Here is a 21,824-nt window from a genome sequence, read left to right as displayed (position 1 = left end):
TACAGCAGAGCATTACTACAAGTATTGCTGAACTAACAACAGGTATAGTTTACTTTCATTGAACATTCAACACTTGTACACTCAAACACTGACACTTTCACAAACCACTCATACATCATACTTTCATTCTAACATTCAACACTCATACTTTCATACATTCATTCTAGCATTTTTGATACTCATACAATCAATCAATCTTTCATACTTTCATTCATTCATACATTCATACTTTCATACACTCATACTTTCATACTTTCATTCATTCATACAGAAATCAATATCAAACAAACAGTTAGTAGACCAATTAGAGAAAGCTCAAAAAGTCTTCATTCCTTGAGATCACAATATGAAGAAAAAATGGCCATATTACAACAACAGATACGTGCAACTGAATCTGAGAGAGATAAAATGATAAAGGAAATATGTAAGAATGGATCCATAGTTACCAAATGGATGTATTGATGCATGGATATGGACATATAGTTACTAATGGATCCATGATATTATCAATTATATACGCATATATTTTATAGCTAACAGTCGTCATTCTGAACGTTGGGAAGATCAGATCAAAGAATTAAGAGAGCATTATGAGAAACAGTTGAATTCATTAAAACAAGAATTGAAAACAGCTGCAAGTTGCCAAAAGAACATGCTAAAGCAGTGAAGAAAAATGTAAGATGGTAGTTTTGTTATGGTGGGTAGTGATGGTGATGATTGTGATAGTGGTGATGGTGGTGATAATAGTGATGGTGATAATGATAATAATAATGATGATATTAGTAATAGTGATGGTGATAGTGATTATAGTGATGGTGACAGTGCTTATAGTGATGGTGATAATGATAATAGTGATGGTGATAGTGATTATAGTGATGGTGATGGTTGTGATAATAGTGATTGATGATGATGATGATATTGATAATAGTAATGGTGATGGTGACAGTGAAGGTGATAGTGATAACAGTGAAGGTGATAGTGATTATTACAATGTTATTTGTTTGTACTATAGATTCAACAAGATAGTGAATTGCGTAAATTAAAATCTGATCTTACTGATATGAAGAAACAAAAAGTAAATTTATTAAAACAATTGAAAGAAGAGACGTCAGTCTATAAAATGAAAGAACAGAAGAGAGAAAGGTATAAATGGATGGATAGATGATCAAATGGATGGATAGATACTGTAGCTAAGGAATATTGCATGTAATAATCTTATTTCTCTAGAGAGATAGCACAGCTTCGTAAAGATCATCGTAAAAAAAAAGAGAACCTTATTAAAACACTGCAAGCAGATGCACGAAGGAAAGAAATGGTTTTAAGAGAGAAAACAAGAGGAGGTACAAATGATCATACTCTTTAGTTTCTCTATCTCTCCTCTTTCTTTCTCCAGGTTGTAGCACTACGAAGACAGCAATCTAACTCATCTAAAAACACTGCACAAACAAAACGGGTAACGCCCCATGACAGCTCCACCTATTTCTCCCTCTATAAACTCAGAAAAGTAATGGACCGGCTGCTAAAAAAAGCACGACTCCAACGTCGCCAGTCCTCAGTGTACACAAGTGACAGTGCTAAGAGAAAATGGAGAGATATGGAAAGATTGGTAAGTCCTGTCTGTCTGCTCATTTATCAAAGGTTCTTTTTATATATCTTAGATTAATGAGATAGTCAATCGTCGTCAGACAATGAACTGTTTTGAGAGTGATTTGGATAGATGGATACAGAAAAGAGAAGAACTATCTCATAAAAGCAGATGAACTTAAGCTACAGAGAGAAGATTTCATTACAAGCTTCTGAGGTATCTATCTATCATGTATCTGTTGTCTATCTGTCAATTCATCCATCTTGTTACTTGTCCTGTCCATTACTTTGACTATTCATTGTATTCTCAATCAATTCATTTATACATTTCCTCTCTCTATTCTTCTATTATTTCGTAGGAATATGATATGTTAGATAGCATTGAAGAAGAGTTAGAGGCACAGTTAGCTCAAAAATCAGTTGGGCTAATGATTGCATTGAAAAAACTTCAAGAAGACATTGTTATATTTGAAGACACCAAGGTACCTCATGTTATAAGATCATGGAAGACCTATCTCCTCTTCTCTCTCAGATGGAAAGTGATACCGTCAATGCTATAGCTCTCATACATACCTGCTCTACACGAGAGGCTAAGTACTTACTAGAACATATTGTCAACATGGCCATTGAATCTGTGAGTGTAATTTGGCCACACCCACTGACCACACCTCTTATCTCTGTATAGGGTACTCTGGCTTCACAGAAAGACATTGAAGTAAAAGTTTAAAGATGAGATTAGCCACATCAGAACAACATGCTGAAACTCATAAAAATGTACAGTTCTCCTCACGTACCTCAATCTCCCCTCGGCATCAACTCACGTACAGTCTCCAAAATCACTACCACATTACATCCAATGACTCTTCCTCCCCCTCTTTGTATTAACCTTGATAGCCCTCCCATTTTGATGACAAAAGAGCCAACGAGGCTATATTATTATCAGGTGATGATTGCATTGAAGAACAGGTCCTAACAGACACAGTGAAACCAATACAGGTAATAAGTGATTTCAAATACAAGAGACAATTACAGCTGGAGCCTAGAGAATACTTTTTTAATACGTTAATTGATTTATTAGTTATTTTATTTAAAGGTAAGAATATTGGACGTTGAAGATCAAGATGATTTTACATGACAAAGAGCATTACTCCTGAGGAAATGGAACATTGTAATGTCACGGTACATAATATAATCCAACCAACATTACAAGAGATTCTCAAATCATATAATAAAGATGGCAGTTTATAATAATATCTTTCTAATGTTTCTTTTATCAAATATAGTATCCGTCGTCGTACTGCTCTGCCTACTGAGATACGGGTCAGTTTGGGTCATCGACGTCAACTTTCTGATCCACCATCACCCAAGTTTCTCCATCAGTCCTAGTAATGAAGGTACTTACATTCTAGTTCCTATCATTTGTGTGTTAATTGATCTTCTTTTAGATAAACGTTTTTAGCTGATAATGTTGAATGGGAGCAAGGTCTTGATTTAGCTACTTCGTTACATGTACGTACTCGGAAGAACAGTGGAGATCTATCAAGTCCTAAAAGACCCACTCAACCATTTCTCTCTAAGAAAAGGTAAAGAAATTCTTTGTTGATTCTTTGAATCATCATTTCTCTTCTTTAAGATCGGCTCCACTTTCCTGCCTCAAGTTAATAATGATAGCTCTTCTGGTGAGAGGGGGATTCCATGCTAGTGTGACAAGATTATCATCAGTTCAGGAGACTGGTACTAACCTAATGAGACTAGGTATCTCCTCTGTCTGTTTGTGAACCCACCCACTCGTTCATTCATCCATTTATTATCCATTCATTTATCCATTTACAGAGTTATTTTGAAACTGAACGATCCCTTTCCACTCGTTCTGGTAAATTCCTCATGTGTACACATACTGTCAAAGGACACTCTAGTGGAGTATTAACAGTCTATGCAACTGATCTCTATATTATTTAGTGGATCACAAGGTATAACTACTGTGATCGATATTCTCATATTTTGGGTCTAGTTATAGAATCCATTAATATCCTATTAATCCATCAATATCATTATATCAATATCCTATTGGTGTAACATCAGTATCTATGAGTAGATCTGATGAATGAATACAAAAACTAAAAAGCTAAAAATTAAATTATTTAAACAAACTAAACAACTACTAATAAATGATTATTTTATTTTCATTTCTTGCAGATTGTACTGTTAAAGTCTGGGATCTATCCAGTGGGTCAAGAAATGGCCACTCTGACTCGTCACCATAGTTACGTCAGAAAAGTCACTTATTGTCCAACATCTCATTAGTATTACTACTGCCTGTCAATCTTTGATTAAAATATGGGACCTACGTGATTTGAGAAACCCTCAATTTATTAAGAACTCTACTGTATGTGATTGATAAATAATATAGAGGTTTATGTTTTTCTTTGTAGACTCCTGGACAGACAACTACAGGTAGTAATCCACCATTATCTTCTCTTACCAGTGCTGATACTGTTGTCCAAAGATATAGTGATCAATGGGGATATGTTGTTCTCAGCAGCTGGTAATGCTGTGAATGTCTGGGATCTGAGACAGTAATGAGTGAGTGAATGAATCATTTAGTATCTTTAACTTTTAGAATGTCTGCCATTGGTCGAATTGGTGGGTCACAATGGAGGCAGTAGGCACTATGGCAACTCTTAATGATGGTAATCTTAGCGACAGGCTCTAGAGACCGATTAATAAAAGTAAATGCATTATTTTATAAGATTTTATAATAACGTGTCATTAATTTTAACAGCTTTACGAAGTGTCAAGATGTTATATAGTGAACAAGGCTTTAATCAAGTATTTAACTATTGATATTTAAAATGTACTTATAAAACTTGTACTCTATCCAGCTGCCTCAATCAACACTAAGCCCTGCCACTATGATGAAAAATGGTCTCTTCTCTGGCTGTCCATCAGAATAAATGTATAGTGCTTGTGGTGTGAGTATTAAGAAGTGGGATGTTGATAAACTATTGTCCCGTTTAGGTAAGGAAGAAAGATATATATTTTTTAATGAAATGTTTACTTATATTTATGTATAATAAGGGCTGTTGAGGGTCTCATCCTCAGAGTCGAGGGAATTACCATTACTTCCACTGGATGTCTGATCCTTCACTGCTGGTCAGTGCTTTGTAAGAGTGGTACACTTAAAATGTGGCTGACGAGACAACTGTCCATAATATAGGTAAGTCATTGAGAGAAATCAAATAACTGATTAATAAATGGACTACCAGATTGGTGGACAGACAGACTGACTGACAAATTAAATGACTTGTCCTTTTTTTAGGTGAAATTAGTGCTCATAAATGTCTATTAATTCTATTGCTGTCAATCAATATTCTGTTTTTACAGCATCAAGGTTAGTTAATGGTAATTGGAAGCATCATTACTCTCTCTCTCCGTCTCTCTCTTTCTAGTGACAAAACTGTCAAGATATGGCGACCAAAAACACATCACTCTTCCTTCAAAATTCATGACATCTATTTATATATACTTAAACTAGATTGTACTATGATGTATTAAATCTTTAAATCAAAAAAACTTGTAAACTTCATAAATCTTCCTCTTCTTGTTCAATATTAATTTAAACTCTGTCTGATATTCTTTTGTTAATAGTTCCTTTCTCAACTCTATTTCTTTCTATTTACAGTTGCTAATTGTTATCATTCCATTGTAAAAACTAAATAAACAAATCAATAAAATCTGCAGCATGTTATCAATAAAAATATTACAAAATAAAACTATTAAATGACATACTTTATTATCTATTAGTAAAAAAATTAAGTGATATATATTATGTTGGCCACTTGCAGTAAAGTTTTAAACTATGGGCCCTTGTCTAAACTTGGCGGAAATAGAGCTTGTAGCGAAGCATTGTAACGCTGTGGCATCTGCTTCTGCTTGCCACGTGATTCATACTCCTTCAGCTACTTTGCGATTTGACCCTCAGTCAGCATGTCCCATAAAATGATCACTTTTAGCTTTCCTCGTACATTGTATCTGTCAATGCCTTTATAAACCAAGTACCAAAGGCTGAATTACGCCAGGACACAAAACTGTGTTGTTGCATATGCAAGAACAAAATCAGCTTCATTGGGGATTGCAAGTTATATCCTCCTCCGTCTGTTTCCTCCTGATCCCACAATTTCTTCATCAATTTCCCCACTATTCCGTTTGTTTCAACAGTCACACCTTGATCAAACGTACCTCCTCGACAAGCTTGAAGGATGAAAACCTTAGGTTTTCCACCTAATGTCGGACAAGCAGTCCCCATAAAATGCTTAGTAATATAATCCACTTTAACCAATCTCCCATCTGTGCCATATATCTCTCCATTAATTCATGTGTCAATATGGCTACAACTAAACAGCTCAATTTTGAATGATCTTGATGTTGTATGTTCTCCATTAATTTGATGATTTGTCTTGAATCAAGATCCTCAAAATGCCAATATGAAATCCCAAGTAGGGTACCAAATAGCTCTTTCAATTCATCAGCATCCAAATGACTACCAGCTCTATTTTTCATTGTAGTAAATGAGTATTGTGATAATAACACAGTAACCACGTGGGACACTGTTCATGGATAAGCATCTCGCTTCTTCCCCCCTCCATCTGTAAATTCATGGTGAGGTGAAATAAAGTGTGCAGACCAGTCAGAGTAAGATCAGTATCTTTAGGAGGAATACCTAGAGAAGAAACAAGGTATCATTTAAAGTTGAATATTAAGTTTTTGGCATTCACTTGGTTTTAATTGGGAAGACCTTGAACTTCAACAAAACACTGGTGCTGGTTCAGTAGTCTCTGTCTGACCACGTGGGATCAGTGAGGGTTTTGTTGCTGCATGTACCTCACCAGTTGCTGTAAAAAAAATGAAGTACAAATGTATAGTATTATAATATCAGCTAGCTAAGTAAACAGGTACAATATATTATATATAGAGGTTGTTATTATTATTTATTGAGTGCATTCTTGCCATATACAAGTAGCTACAAGAAAATACCATCCTAATTTACTACTTATAATTACATACCTCGTGTACCAAAACATTTGTAGTATCTCTTATAGTTATATACAAAATCAAGCTAACATTCTATATGTATCTTGTATCACAATTTTCCTATATTATTTTACAAGGTTAGTAAGTTTTCCCCCCCCATTAGTCTAAACAGCTAGAACTGAAACTAATAAACAGTATGATATGAGGAAGCAATAAATGTATAATGTGCCACATTATCTGATATCTGTTTACCAATCCTATACACCATTACAATAGAAAAGGCAAAATTAAATGAATGACATGAAACTCAAATAAAACATGTTGTGTTTAAAATGACCCACGTGGGGAGCATGCATGTAGTGCACTATATATAGCAGTGTATATGTTAAGACAAACATATAACTTACAGAATTGGCTGGTCAGTTCTTGAAAGCCAGTTTTCATAGCTGTATGGTGAAATTCTAGAAAAATAAAACAGTTTTACAATTTGCCATTCTTAGTAACATAACATTTATAGTTATGTGCTGGTCTAACTAACTAACCTGCAGCAATGTCCCTCAGTATTTTTTTTTTCGTTTGCTTCTTTCTCTTCCTCTAATACTTTAATAATCCTTTATTGCTTTGAGGTTGTCTCTGCGCCTCAAAGCATCCAATAATCTAGTGTTCGTTTCAATCCGCGTAGAACCAGCGTCGATCTTTTCTTTCTCGATGGCGGTAATAAAGATTTTCTGATAAAAAATCTGCGCTGTATCTGGTTCTAAGCCTCTAGTTAGCTTAGCATACAGCTTTTTTAGAGCCTTTGATGCTTGTGCTTCTTGATCTGCTGCCATTGAGCAATCTCTGCAGTATTACTCCTTAGGGAGAACTTCGCCTTTTTTCTGAGAACTATCTCAGCCACACCCTCTCAACAAAATTTACCATGCGCAAACATATGGCGTGGTCAATAAAATTAAAACAAGCATGACTCAGGGCAATTCAGAAAAAAGGGACAAAATTTATAGACTTTTAAAGAGCTACGCAATGGCCACTGGAGGACAACAAGACGGCCGAAGTTCACTTGTAGATTAAAACCTCTGTGAGACTGTTCTCTGATGCTAAATCGACCGCCACAAAGTCAAGTAAATGATGTAATGACTTTGATAGTGGATGGGAAACGCTTTTCAGTGAGTCCATCGTTATTTACAAGACATCCTAACACAATGCTGGGAAGGTATTGGTCCTTTAGTTAAGAGTGATGTCATAATTACATCATCTGTTTCTAGAATGTTTAGTACTCCAATGGAAATCAAACCAAACGAGAATGGAGAATATCGTATATTAAATGGAATATCATCACATGTCTTCAGAGCAGTACTGGTTAGTAGAAATGGATAAATAGGATAGAAAATGGACAGATAAAACATGAATATTGCCAATAAAATACAAGCAGATGGATGGATAAAAAGTCAATGGATGAATGGCCAATATTATAAATGGACAGATAAAAAATGAACATATAGCATTGATGTTGTAATGGATGAATCTTTTTTAATAGGATTATTATAAGACAGGTTTTGTTAATGTGTCCCTCGTCAGAATCCATCCAAGAAGTTAGGGAAGCTTGTGACTATCTTTTAATACCTTTCAACGAGAAAAACAATCAAAACACAAACAATCTAAGTAAAGACACACCCACTATCACATAGCAACATATTATGATTCCATTGCTAGGGGACTTCCTTCATGAACTCTCTAATGACGGAGCTAGAGCACAATTTGAAGAATATCTTGAACCTTATATAATACCAGCAATGGTGCATTGTGCTAGAGTAAGACTAACTCATTATATATCATTGACTATCATTATTTTTAATTACTTCCTTTTTAGAAGGAGAAAGAGAATGTCAACTAGTTGTTTTAATGGAAGATGATGTCATTGAATGGGACGATGATTATCCTCCCTCTGTAGGAGAGGAACATATACAACGTAAGAACTGAATGATGGACAGATAGACATATAAAATGGACAGATAATAAATAAATAAATAAATAGTTATATTACAAATTGACAAATTATCTTTCAACTTCTAGAGTTCATGCGACTGATCTTTGTCGGTTTTTTCAAATATTTTGAAAACAGAGATATAGCCAAGGAAGTATTGAGAGAGAAGGGTCTCAAAAGATTCGTATAGGTATTGAGGGTTTCCGACAACAAAAGAAAAAGTCAAAATCAGACCCAATACAGGAAGAACGGAAGGTATAAAAATATAGTATCCATTTTACTTTCATGCATCCATTTTTAGTTGTTTATAACTACATACAACGTCCATTTGTACGTATGTCGTGGGAGAAAGAAGATGCCAAGAGTCGCCATGTTGATTTTACATGTGTAAAGATAAAGACTGAGATAGCACCAGATGCTGAAGCAGCCACATTAATGTCAGCTGAAGAGGAAGAGGAGAGCTCTGAATATCACATGATATTGGCACTGTTATCACATGCTTGTCATGTGACTTAACCCTTGACTTATTTCTATAATGTGTAGCCTGGGCATTCCCACCAAATCATATATTATATTGCAGTATTTATCATTTATATAATTATAATTATGACCTCGTTTAGATTGATAATTTGAGCCACACCCACTTTTTTGCACAAATTTAGGGTGGGGCTATATTTTTGGCTGAAAGATAATGTTATATTTCTTGCTGCATCTCGCTTCTTTTATAATAGCAGGTAAGTTTAAAGATGATGGTTTTTTAATATGTCTACGTTTGCTGTTTAGTCTCAGCTCAAAATAATGGGGATGTGAGACTGTGGGAGGAACCACTGCAAGTCAAGGTAGAGTAGAAGTGTTTCTCAATGGTACTTGGGGCACTGTGTGAATGATGGCTGGGATCTTAGTGAAGGTGATGTAGTCTGTAGACAACTTGGTTATGTTAACGCAAGTTTGTAGGTCCTATGGCAAATGGATGAATAGATGGATGGACAGATGAATGGATGGAATTATGGACAGTAACAAATAGTAGGTTATATTAGCATACTATAATGATAATATATAGGTTACTGTTAGTGCTTATAATGGACAAGGTAGTGGTCCTATTCATCTGAGTGTCTAGAGTGTAAAGGAAACGAGACTAAACTTGACAAACTGTCCTGTGAGACCAAGAATAAGAGTATGTGGTCATGAGATGATGCTGGAGTAATCTGCTGGCGTAAGTTGCTAATCAGACATCTGTACTTTATCTTTATTCATCTATTTATCCATTCATCTATCATCATCCATCCATACCGTGTATCATTCATCTATCTTCCATTCATCAATCAATCTATTGTCTTTCTTCTCAAATTAGCTCCATCTGATAACAATAGTAGTGGTCTAAGTACAGGAGTAGTAGCAGCTATTGTGTTTTATACCATTTCTTTTTCTAATAACAATTATTATTATCATTATGTTCTCTTGTTATATTTCACATTAACTTATGACAAGTAAGCTCTCTTCACTCCTGCCTTCCTCACTTTATGATCTTTTTTGCTCCCTCTCCTTTTCTTGATTATTTTTCTTTGTCCTCAGAGATGCTAAAGAAAAGGAAGAATTTCAATACCAAGAGAGAAGATTTCTTAAAGGGCTTCTATTAAAAGATCAGAAAAACGAAAAGTACGTTCACGTAGGAAAAGTACTGACTCATATATATCAGAGAGGAACATCCCACGGTGAGTTGCTAAGATAAGTAGATATACTCAAAAATTAATTTTTATTTTAGTGACTCGCTTGGAGAGGGAATGGCTCATCCATGGCAAGAAGATGAAAAAATGCAGATAGTGAAATTGGAGAGACTGAAATATTTCAAATCGCAACAGACAAAGAGGATACTGAATACCAAGTGAAAGATCCTGACAATACTGGAGAAGTCAGACAACGAATTGTTAGTGCTATTAATCCAATGGTTATAAAATGGAGGCAGAAATAGAGAGTGAGATTTAAAGGTTTGTTAATAATGGTAGCTTTCTAAGGTCACTGTGGTAAGTAGATGTTCACTAGTTAGAGCTTACTAGGTAGCTATCCTAAGTTACTGTGGTAAAGTATTGATGTTCACTAGTCTAGAGCTTACTAATGGTAGCTTCCTAAGTCACTGTGGTAAGTATTGATGTTCACTAGTCTAGAGCTTACTAATGGTAGTTATCCTAGGTCACTGTGGTAAGTATTGATGTTCGCTAGTCTAGAGCTTACCAATGGTAGCTATCCTAGGTCACTGTGGTAAGTACTGATATTCACTAGTCTATAGCTTACTAATGGTAGCTATTGTGTAGATTCTATTCTTTTTCTATAGCTAACCCTGAAGAATCCAATAAAATTCCTGATCGTTACAAGAAGAAGCTAATCATGTCAGATGAGGAGATTGATGAAGAATTTAAACTTTAGTCTGGAATATGATGATGACGATGACGATGATATAAATCCTTATGAAACTGTAGATCCTTATCAATAATATATTAGTATTATTAGTTATTAAACAATGATAACATAGATTATTTAATACATACTATAAATTAGAGATGTGTTTAATTGATTTTATAAACCTGAACACTTCATTTTCTACTTGTTCTTATAAGAATGATACCATTCTTTGATATTTGAAAGTTGGTGTCATTTGAAACCTACCTTATTACCAGTGGACATAAATGTAGTCGGTGAACCAGGCAAGTTAAATTGAGTACTGATATACGTATTGTTCGTACTTTGATTAGTCCCCAGACCTATAATTTAGATATTCTAAATGGAACAGATTATGGATGCTTGTGATTTTCAAAAATACCAAACAAACTCCATAATGTATAGTAAATAGAGCAGAGTAATGAATATATATTACTATTTAAGGTATAATTAGCATTTTACTCTATTTAGTTATTGGGTTTCCAAATATGGCAGCAGATAGCCCTAGCTCGTCAAGGAAGAATTTGCAAGAGCCATGTATAGATGAGGAGACAGCTCTTCTCTCTAACTCCAATAGAGCCATTAAAAGAAAACGGAAAACTTGGTATACTTTTAAATGGATCATAAAATGTAAGGGAGCTATTGTAGTTCTCTGTTGGGTAGCTTTAGCACAATCCTTTGATCCAATGGTAGCTATATCCATTGCTGGTTTAGGCAGTGAACATCAAGACGTTATCTTTACAATCTACGCAGGTTTCTCATTATTATTATATGTATTTTATCCTGTTATTGGCCTGTATGCTGACATGAAATTTGGACGACATCGTATTGCAAACTGTAGTCCTCATCATCAGTTTGGTCTCCACTGTTATAGTGAGCATTGGCACATTACTGACAGACAACCATCTCAGCACAATCACTTCCCTGGTTATATTTAGTTTTGGATTCATTCTTGGAAGTTTGTCTCGGACAATATTTATAATCATCATGGCAATGTATGGCTTTTTGAACAACTTGTTGAAGCTTCAGCTGAAGAACTTAGTGCCTATGGTCATTGGTATTACTGGTGTCGTATTTTGGATGGGTCATCACAGTACCTGCAGTATGTTCAGTTAACATACCCTATGGTGTTTTAATAATATATAGTCTACATATTATTTTTGTCTAATGGGTATCCTTTTGTCAAGTTACAAGACAAGAGGACTCATGATCTCCGATACCTGTTCCCACGTCAATCCCCTCAATCAAATGATCAAGATAATTAATTATGCCAGATGTAATAAGTACCCTCATAATCGGAGTGCTCTGACTTATTGGGAAGAGACCTCTCCCTCAAGATTAGATCTGGGAAAGGAGAAATATGGTGGTCCTTACACTGAAGAGTCAGTTGAGAGTGTAAAGACTTTCTTTAGAATTCTTCCATTGTTGGTTTGCATGGTGGCCTTTATCATAATGACTGATCAATTCAATCCTTACTTCTTTATGCTAAGAGATGGTGATCAATTCAAAATAGAAGATTGTCTTTTGTCCTCTGTATATTTCACTACTGGGAGCTGTTTTATTGATCACCATGGTGATCTATCAAATCTTCAAACCACTCTTTGATAAGTGTTTGCGGACTATGTTACGAAGAATTGGCATAGGTATTTTCCTAGTCATGTTTGCACAATTTAGTTGGTTGGGATTTGATATTGCAGGAGATTACCACTCTGACGAATTAAATAGCACCTGTATCTTCAATATACCTTCATAACAACACAACTAATGTAGACTGGAGTATTAGTCATTTCTGGATTTTTTGCCAAGGGTTCTCATGGGTGTAGCATTTGGAATTGTATTGCCAACATCATTGGAATTTGTATTTGCACAAGCTCCGTATTCAATGAAAGGACTTGTTGGGGGGGGGTGTGGTTTTATGGCAGTGGGATCATTCAAAATGATTGGCTTCTTTTTACACTTTCCATTTAAATACTTAGAAGGACTGCAAGCTTAGTTGCTCTTTTTATTATTATCTAACGAAATCTGTTTTTATCAGCCTCTCTCTGCTCTGTTATATATGCCTTGCTTTGTGGTACAACACACGACAAAGAGAACTCTATTTTAACCCTCATGCCACTGTGGAAGCTTTTTACGAGAGGGACTTTGTACGGAGGGATATGCATGAAGAGGAAAGAAAGAGACGAAAGAGATTAGGAGAGTTGGATGAGTATCAAGATGTGTCTTCAATTGATATTCATGAATATTTAAGTAGTTTGTATAAACCTTCTTTGGAGAAATAATGTATGTTATATAAACAATAATAATAATTAAAAATATATATATTATTCATTTTTAATTTTAGCCACACCCACCTAATAAATTATTCCAAAGATGTTAGCATTGGCTAGAAGAGCACTACTGTATTCAAGTACCAAGGCTATATCCAGGTCATGTGCTTATCACGTGAGAATTATTTCTACATGTATATAAATGTCATATAATGTACAACACAGCAATGTAATCGAGTTGTATCTGCTCTCAGAAGTAGGAAATCATATGGTTGTCGTGTGACTGTAACAAAGATTTATCTCAAATGAAAAGAAGTCAATCAGAAAAGGGGGTGTGTCAATTATAAATTTTGTTTTTATTTTTTTATTTTGATTATTTTTAGCCAATTTCTTGGAAATCTTTAGTTATAACTTCTAATCAGTGGGGGCGGAGTTTTATTGTATGTACAAAATTTGAAGAAGGAGAAAGAAAAAGGTAGAATCTGTACTGATCCATCTATCACTGCATCTATTAATTCATAAATTAATTTGTACATTAATTCTATTAGTTGCTGAAAAGAGAAAACTCGTTTCACTTGGTAAGGCAGCATTAGGTGGTCCTTTCTCACTGATAAATCAAGATGGAGAACGTAAAACAGATCATGACTTCCATGACTCATGGGTCCTTCTTTACTTTGGATTTACTTTTTTGTCCTGATATCTGTCCTGATGAGCTAGAGAAAATGGCTACTGTAATCACTACAATAGGTAAGTACATTATCATTTCATCTAGTATACTTTATACTATAATTATATTAATTATAGATAAACACAAAGGGGATACCTGATCTCCAACCTTTATTTATAAACTGTTGATCCCGAGAGAGATACACCAGCTGTACTAAAAAGCTACTTGAAAGGTGACTAAAAATGGATGGATAGATAAATGAATGGATGAATAGGTGGACAAATGGACAAGATGGATGGATGAAATAACAGATAAATAAACCAAACAAATAATAAAATCAATTATCAATGCATTTTTCTATTTAAATGAAAAATTCGATATTTCTTTCCTAGAGTTTCATCCAAAAATAATTGGACTAACTGTACCCAACGAGGAAATACACCAAGCAGCTAAAGCATACAGAGTTACTATAGCCCCGCCCCTGTTGACGACGACAACGATTACATGGTAAGAAATAGTTATTACACCTGAGTCTCTATCCATAGTTTTAATACTAGGTGGATCATACAATCCATAATGTATTTAATTGATCCTAAAGTGACTTTGTAGACTATTACGGTCAAACCGAACAGCTGGCTGCCGAAATTAGTTCAAGTATCGCTAATCACATGATCAGTTTTTATGAGAAGTAATTAATAAACTGATTTAAAATGTACAAACTGTACATTATATATCTGACATATCAAAATACTGTAATAGATAGGGGGTGTGGTAAATGGGTGTGTCAATAAATGGTAACCTCTTAGAGGTTATTGTCATCAGAGTCACTGCTTGATACATCATCCCCCACTGTGTCAACGGAGCATAAATTTTGAATTCGGTTGATTTCCAGAGTCAGGATGACGATATCGATATATAGCTATTAATAGATAATATATTGTACTTCCGAATGCGACAAAGAATCCCAGCCAGCCAATGGAATAAGACCAGGCATGCTTACCCCCTAATGAATTAATTTCTTTAGTATAGGACAAAAGCCCTATAAATAGCCACAGAGCTAAGGAGAATGTGGAAGTAATGATTTAAATAGTGGGTGTGATTAATATACTTTGTAATAAAAAGGCCATTCCAGCTGAAAAAAGAAAACGTGGTTTGTGTATCACCAAGGCAACCATACTCAAAGCCCAACCAATTAATGTACAGTTAATGCTAGACACATTAAAGCAAGGACAGCAATAACTGTCGCTGTAAATAGAGAGAGAGAGAGAGGTGAATGATCGTTTAACATAATAGTGTAGCACTTACATGAGACATTGTTCAAAGACTGACACTTTATTGGAGTACCACCACCACTGCTGCCCATAAACCCTTATGAGTATCTTTATTATCCTCCAACCTAAAGTAGAGTTGTAGACTTGTATAAAGGAATGTGTATCTAACTGACCTGGTCCACCCAGAAAGGACTTCAAAAACTGACAATTGTAAATATCCCACAGCCAAATGCCAAGAACCTTCTATCAGACGACAAACAGCTTTGAGAGTGTCTTTGCCACCACTTCTTTGCTAAATCTGGATAACTAGCCATGATTGGATTTTAACCCCTTTCTGTTATAAGTATACGGAGCTCGTTACCTTTTGTTCAATTGTTTTTCTACACAAATTTCAGAACCTTTCCGTTTTGCCCGTACACGTTTATCACGTGACAGGAATAAAACAAGCCATAGAGAGTACAAGATGTCAACAATAAAGTATACTCTCACCAAGACTCTACAATGAACGATCCCTCGGGACAATCGAAGTAGACTTTCTTATACCCACAGGGATTTTAATCACTTTCAAATGTCGAGGAAGTCTGACGTAGCTGAGATAAAAGAACGCCTTTGGAAAGAGGCAGCTAATTATCCATTGTTCAATGTGTTGAGACAACAGGATGGTATGTTTTTGTTTTTGTCAATCGTAAAGCTGAACAAGAAGAGTGTCTTGATGAACAATTACGTCTTTGTGATCTACAAATGTACAAACCATTGTTTAAAGTTGTCGAAAGAAAGGGCAATGAAGCTGAAAAGAAACTCAGTACACAAATCAGCTGGCTTATTGGACATCAAGTCAAAGAATTTGAAAACTCACGGGATCCTGAAGTAACTGATTTTCGTATTGCTATGGTCAATGAGTGTCGTAAAGCCATCGAAGCACTTTCCAAAGTTTACTTGGTACGATAGACTGATTATTGTTATCCTCCAGCTTTGGACTCTGGTCCTCCACTTACACCCACTTATTGAGGAAAAACTCAATGAGAATGGGTGCTATCGTGTAAGTGTAGACTTCTGTTGTCTTGGTAAATTAGGACAAAGTACAATGATATTAGTGAACAGTCTTGAGACACCATCTGATGTAATTGAGAAAGCGCTCAAAAAAGATTCATCGTACTGAAGGAGAGCCGGAATTGTGCAGAATCCTCATGATTATGTTCTTAAGGTAGTGCTTTCCTAAATAAAATGAGTTTTTTGTAGTTTTATTATTTACATATAATGTGTTTTCATAATAATAGTTATAAGTTAATTGTACTTTCAGGTGTCTGGTCTGGAGGAGTATATTTTGAGTGATGAATATTCACTCATTCAATTCAAAGTGAGTCTGTTATAAAAATAAAACAAACTCTCTCTCTCACTCTCTCTCTCTCTCTCTGTAGCATGTTCGTCGACCAGTTGTAAGAACATTCCTCCAAAGTTAACGTTGGTTACAAAAACTAGTGTTTATGTTGACCTTGAACCAGAAAGAATTTATACCACCAACTGTCCAAGAAAGGAATTGACCAAAATACCTAAAAGTTAGTTGACATGTTTAATTTCATATTAAACAATTACATGTAGATTACATGACCTATCTTCCTGTTTAAATTTGAGTATACATATTTCCTTATACATATTCTGTACATGTAGTGATGTACATAGTGTTTACATGACATATTGTTTACATGTAGTGATGTGTACATATTGTTTACATGTACATATGTTTGTATGTACATATTGTTTACATGTACATATTGTTTATATGTATTACATGTTTTGTTTACATGTAATATTGTTTGTATGTACATATTGTTTACATGTAATATTGTTTACATGTACATATTGTATACATATTGTTACATGTAATATTGTGTGTATGTACATATTGGTTTATATGTAGTACATGTTATTTACATGTACATATTGTTTCCATGTACATATTGTTGTATGTATGTACATATTGTTTGTAGGTACATATTGTTTTACATGTTATATTGTTTACATGTTCTTTAACATGTACGTATTGTTTACATGTTATATTCATGTTCAGATGCTGTTGAGTTATGGGACATTGAGGTAAATTTCAGATCAAGGTGGCTAGTGCTACCAATCTTAACGTCAGCAAAGGATACTTCTGTGAGTATTTAGTTAGTCTATTTTTAGCTTTAGATGTTGCTATATTAGTTATAACTATGATGTCATTTTACTCGCTAATAGATTCAAGTTTACGCTGGGTTGTATCATGGCAGTGAGACATTATGTAAAGCTGAGAATACTCGCTCAGTACAACTAGAAAACAATTGATCTCGTCTGTGTGGAAACTGGAATGAAAACATTGAATTTGCAATCAATGTCAAGTAAGGAAAGATTCAAGTCCCTCAATGACTCTCACTCTCTCTTGTAGAGATCTTCCTCGAGGTGCCACTCTGTTTTGCTGTGTATGCTGTCTTTAAAAAGAAAAAGAAGGAAGAAAAAGTAAGTATAGGAAAGTGTTTGGTTTGTCTACTCTACTCTCTCTCTCTCTCTCTCTCTCTGTCCCTCCCTCTCTCTCTCTCAATAGGTTCCTTTAGCCTGGTCAATCAACTCATGTTTGATTATCGTACTCAGCTTTGCACTGGTATTCGTACACTTCCCTGTTGGGTGGCCAGCCCTGAAGATTCACTTGAAGAAAATCTTAATCCCATAGGTAAAAAAATCACAACTCCATATCTCTATCCTATCAATATTGAGAATGGGAAGTGTAAAATTGTATTTGAACAATAATTTGTAGATACTTTCTTCAAACAAACTTTATATAAGGCATGATGACTAACTAATATATTGTAAAATTCTATTATTTGGTTCATCATCTCTCCCTTCATCTCTGTTCTTGCTTTATGATTTCCTTTTCCTCAAGGTACTGTGGTAACAAATCCTAATGCAGCTGACGCTCCCTCTATAATGATTCAGTTTAAAGAGTACTCCAGTTATCCTATCATTTACTCCCAGTCTAGAAAAAGTGCTAGAATTGGCCTCAAAGGAAATGACTAATGTGAGTATGGAGAAATAGGCTATGAATATTTAATATGACAATTTCTGTAACCATGGTGATTTTTAAATTATCATTAAAACATATGTAATAGTTTCAGTTTCAGTTGTTTCTTTTAACAGTACAAGGAAGAGAGAGTGGACAAAAGCATATGAACAAGAACTCCAGGAAATTGTTGGAAAAGATCCTCTGGCTCCTCTTTTTGAACATGACAAGTTACTAGTCTGGCGATTCAGAATGCACTTACTTGACAACTTGCCCTCCTCTTTACCTAAACTTCTCAATTCAGTGAAATGGCATCAACACAAAGATGTTGCTGTGTAAGTGGATTTGTGTGACTATCTTAGCAACTTAACATGTCATTATGATTACTTATAAACTTGAACTTGATCTCAATAATAATAATAATATAATAATAATAATAATAATAATAATAGTGAAATTGCTTAAATTCTTTCAAGGTAGCAATACACATCACATATAATCTATTATTATATAAACTACCATGTCATTTGATGGCATCAAATACCACTGTTGTCAATATATACATTGATGTGATTGTAACTATTTTAATGACAATTCCTTTTACATTTAGCTTCAATCAATTCTTTCAAGCTGGAGACCACTTCCACCGAAGAAGCCTTAGAACTGTTAGACTATGCATATCAAGATCCTTATGTCAGGGCTATGCTTTTACGGTGTCTTTCTGAAGTACCGTAAGTTTGAGTTTTCTCAACACATGATTGACCCTCTCTCTCCAGGGACACTGAACTTTTCCAATATCTGCTTCAGTTATGTCAGCGCTGAAATATGAGAATCATTTAGACTGTGCATTAGCACGATTTTTTGTTGGAGAGAGCCTGGAAAAATAATGCATTGGCATTATTTGTTTTGGCCCATTTAAGGTATTAATTTTCAGTTACAAAAACTCACTTGATATTATTGTACATTCTCTCAGGGCAGAAATGGATGTCCAAGAAGCTGGTATGAAGTTTGGCTTAATGCTTGAAACATACCTCAGAGGTCGTGTCAACCATATACCAGAACTTCGTAAACAAATGGACCGCCATTGGAAAGTTGAGGAGCATATCAGAGCTTTTTCACATTCTAAAGCATTTCGAGACAGGGTATGATATCTGATTGATAACTGAATGGATTATTTTTTCTGTTAGGATAAAAAAGATAAAGCAAAGGGGGCTAGTGTTACAATTATTGGCTCATATGGCTATCAACAAGTACTCAATAATTGTGTCTCCACTTTGAATCCAAAACTAAGACTTGGCATCCATTAGGTATAGTTTTAAATTATTATATCTACTACTCAGTACTTGCCATAGTAACCTAAGCTCTAGTCTAGTGAGCATCAGTACTTACACAGTGACCTAGGATAGTTACCATTAGTACATCAGTACTTACCCACAGTGACCTAGGATAGCTACCATTAGTAGCTCTAAACTAGTAAACATCAGTACTTTGACCACAGTGACCTAGTGTAGCTACCATTAGTAAGCTCTAGACTAGTAAACATCAGTACTTTACCACAGTGACCTAGGATAGCTACCATTAGTAAGCTCTAAACTAGTAAACATCAGTACTTACCACAGTGACCTAGTGTAGCTACCATTAGTAAGCTCTAGACTAGTGAACATCAGTACTTACTACAGTGACCTAGGTGTCAGCTACCATTAGTAAGCTCTAAACTAGTAAACATCAGTACTTACCACAGTGACCTAGTGTAGCTAACATCTAGTGATAGTAGTGCCCAGGAATACCACCAGTGTAGTTATATCATATTGCCACATATTTAATCAACTTATGGTGGTCAGCTATCCTGTACACTGTACACACAACTAATAGATACCCTAAGAAAGAAACCTGATATTTAATAATATATTGAATGCTAACAAGTGACCCACAACTACTGATATCCTATATGATTATAAGGTATTGTTGTGGTCATCAAAATGTTCTTTTCCTACATCGTTATTGTACTACTATAGTAATGCTTTTATGTATTTGTCATCCATTAGGGAGAAGGAGTGTCGTTTCTATGATTCCAAGATGAGACCGCTCCAAATGGTTTATGAGAATCCTGACCCTTCAGCTGTACCCCAATGATATCAAGTGATCTTTAAAAAATGGAGAGGGTTAGTGGCTGAATTGAGGGATAACAGATTGATAATTTTTTTTTTTTTTTTTTCAGATTGGATTGAATTTATTACTATTATTTTTTTTTTTTTTTTTTTTTTTTTTTTTTTTTTTTTTTTTTTTTTTTTTTTTTTTTTTTTTTTTTTTTTTTTTTTTTTTTTTTTTTTTTTTTTTTTTTTTTTTTTTTTTTTTTTTTTTTTTTTTTTTTTTTTTTTTTTTTTTATAAACTAACTCTACCTTTTAGATCTCGTCAAGATATGTTAACATTACAAATTATAGGAATCATGGACAATATATGGCAGCAAGAGGGAGTTGATTTAAGGTCATTATAATTACTTCAATTTAGATAAACTGTTCTATTAACATGATAGCTAGTATAGATAGATCCATTTCAATAAAATATAGTCCATTTTAATAGACATACATCATTTCATCATTCCATTTGTCCATTTGTGTTGTTATCTAACACAAAATGAGATCACTTGAAATTAAAGTTTAATAAAATAATCTATAAACTGGCTTCAGTAGTAATCTACTGATTACTTACATATAACATATCAATTAGTCAGAAGCACTTATATAGCCATACTATTGGCTGTCTATACATCATACCAAATCTGTTCCAAGAAATTTTTGTATGTATTACGAATCAGTATCTAGTTAAATATTCATTGCTATGAATATATAATGAGTGGTGCTTTTATTTAGGTTATTGCCTATGGTTGTATCTCTACTGGTGCTCGTGTTGGATTTATCGACCCTTGTGCGTTACCACAGGCAGAGGACTATTGCAAATATTCAGAAGATGTTGAAGAGTAAAGTAAACTAGGTCTGTGGGATAGCTCATTACTTTATTCAATGGCTTAAGATAAGCGTCCTACTGAAGCACAGTAGGAGTAATGTACCTGTCATTCCATCTATTTTCATCATGTTTTATGTTATTCAGTTCTCTTTCTATCATTATAGTTTAAAAAAGTGCAGCTGAAGCATTTTGTTTGTCGTGTATGCCGGCTATTGTGTAGCTACTTATGTGTCTTGTATCGGAGATAGACACTGATAATATATGGTGAAAGAGAATGGACAACTCTTTCACGTGACTTGGTCACTTTCTCCTCGCAACTTTAAGGTAGTGTTATAATCACACATTATTAGAGTATATGTACTTGTATTGCACAGGTAAAGTTGGTGTGAGAAGGGAAAGAGTGCCATTTGTTTTAGCTAGTGATTTTGAGCACAATCATGACAAACATTTTCGGATTCAATGCGTAGAGCATGATGTATATGCCATTGCATGCATATTTCTATCTATCCATTCATCTCTCATATATCCAATTTCATATTTCGTATCTATCCATTCATTTCTTTTTATATTATTCCATATTTTTATGTGTCCATT

At 34.5% G+C, this 21,824-nt stretch overlaps 1 protein-coding gene across 1 annotated transcript; it reads left to right on the top strand.

Annotated features, from left to right (window-relative positions):
* Window positions 1-7,745: 7,745 nt before the first annotated feature.
* LOC121391806 (BTB/POZ domain-containing protein 10-like) lies at window positions 7,746-10,482 on the top strand. The gene is given in 11 exon segments (XM_041523300.1): window positions 7,746-7,825; window positions 7,878-7,971; window positions 8,150-8,176; window positions 8,178-8,274; window positions 8,326-8,422; window positions 8,481-8,581; window positions 8,686-8,772; window positions 8,775-8,795; window positions 8,798-8,851; window positions 8,898-9,084; window positions 10,359-10,482. Coding segments are annotated over 11 exon segments (969 nt in total).
* The last annotated feature ends 11,342 nt before the right edge of the window (window positions 10,483-21,824 follow it).

The sequence above is a fragment of the Gigantopelta aegis genome, unplaced genomic scaffold, assembly GCF_016097555.1.
Source record: "Gigantopelta aegis isolate Gae_Host unplaced genomic scaffold, Gae_host_genome ctg2979_pilon_pilon, whole genome shotgun sequence".
NCBI lineage: Eukaryota > Metazoa > Mollusca > Gastropoda > Neomphalida > Peltospiridae > Gigantopelta > Gigantopelta aegis.
Note: the sequence above shows the minus strand (reverse complement) of the source record. Positions and strands in the feature narration are given on the sequence as shown.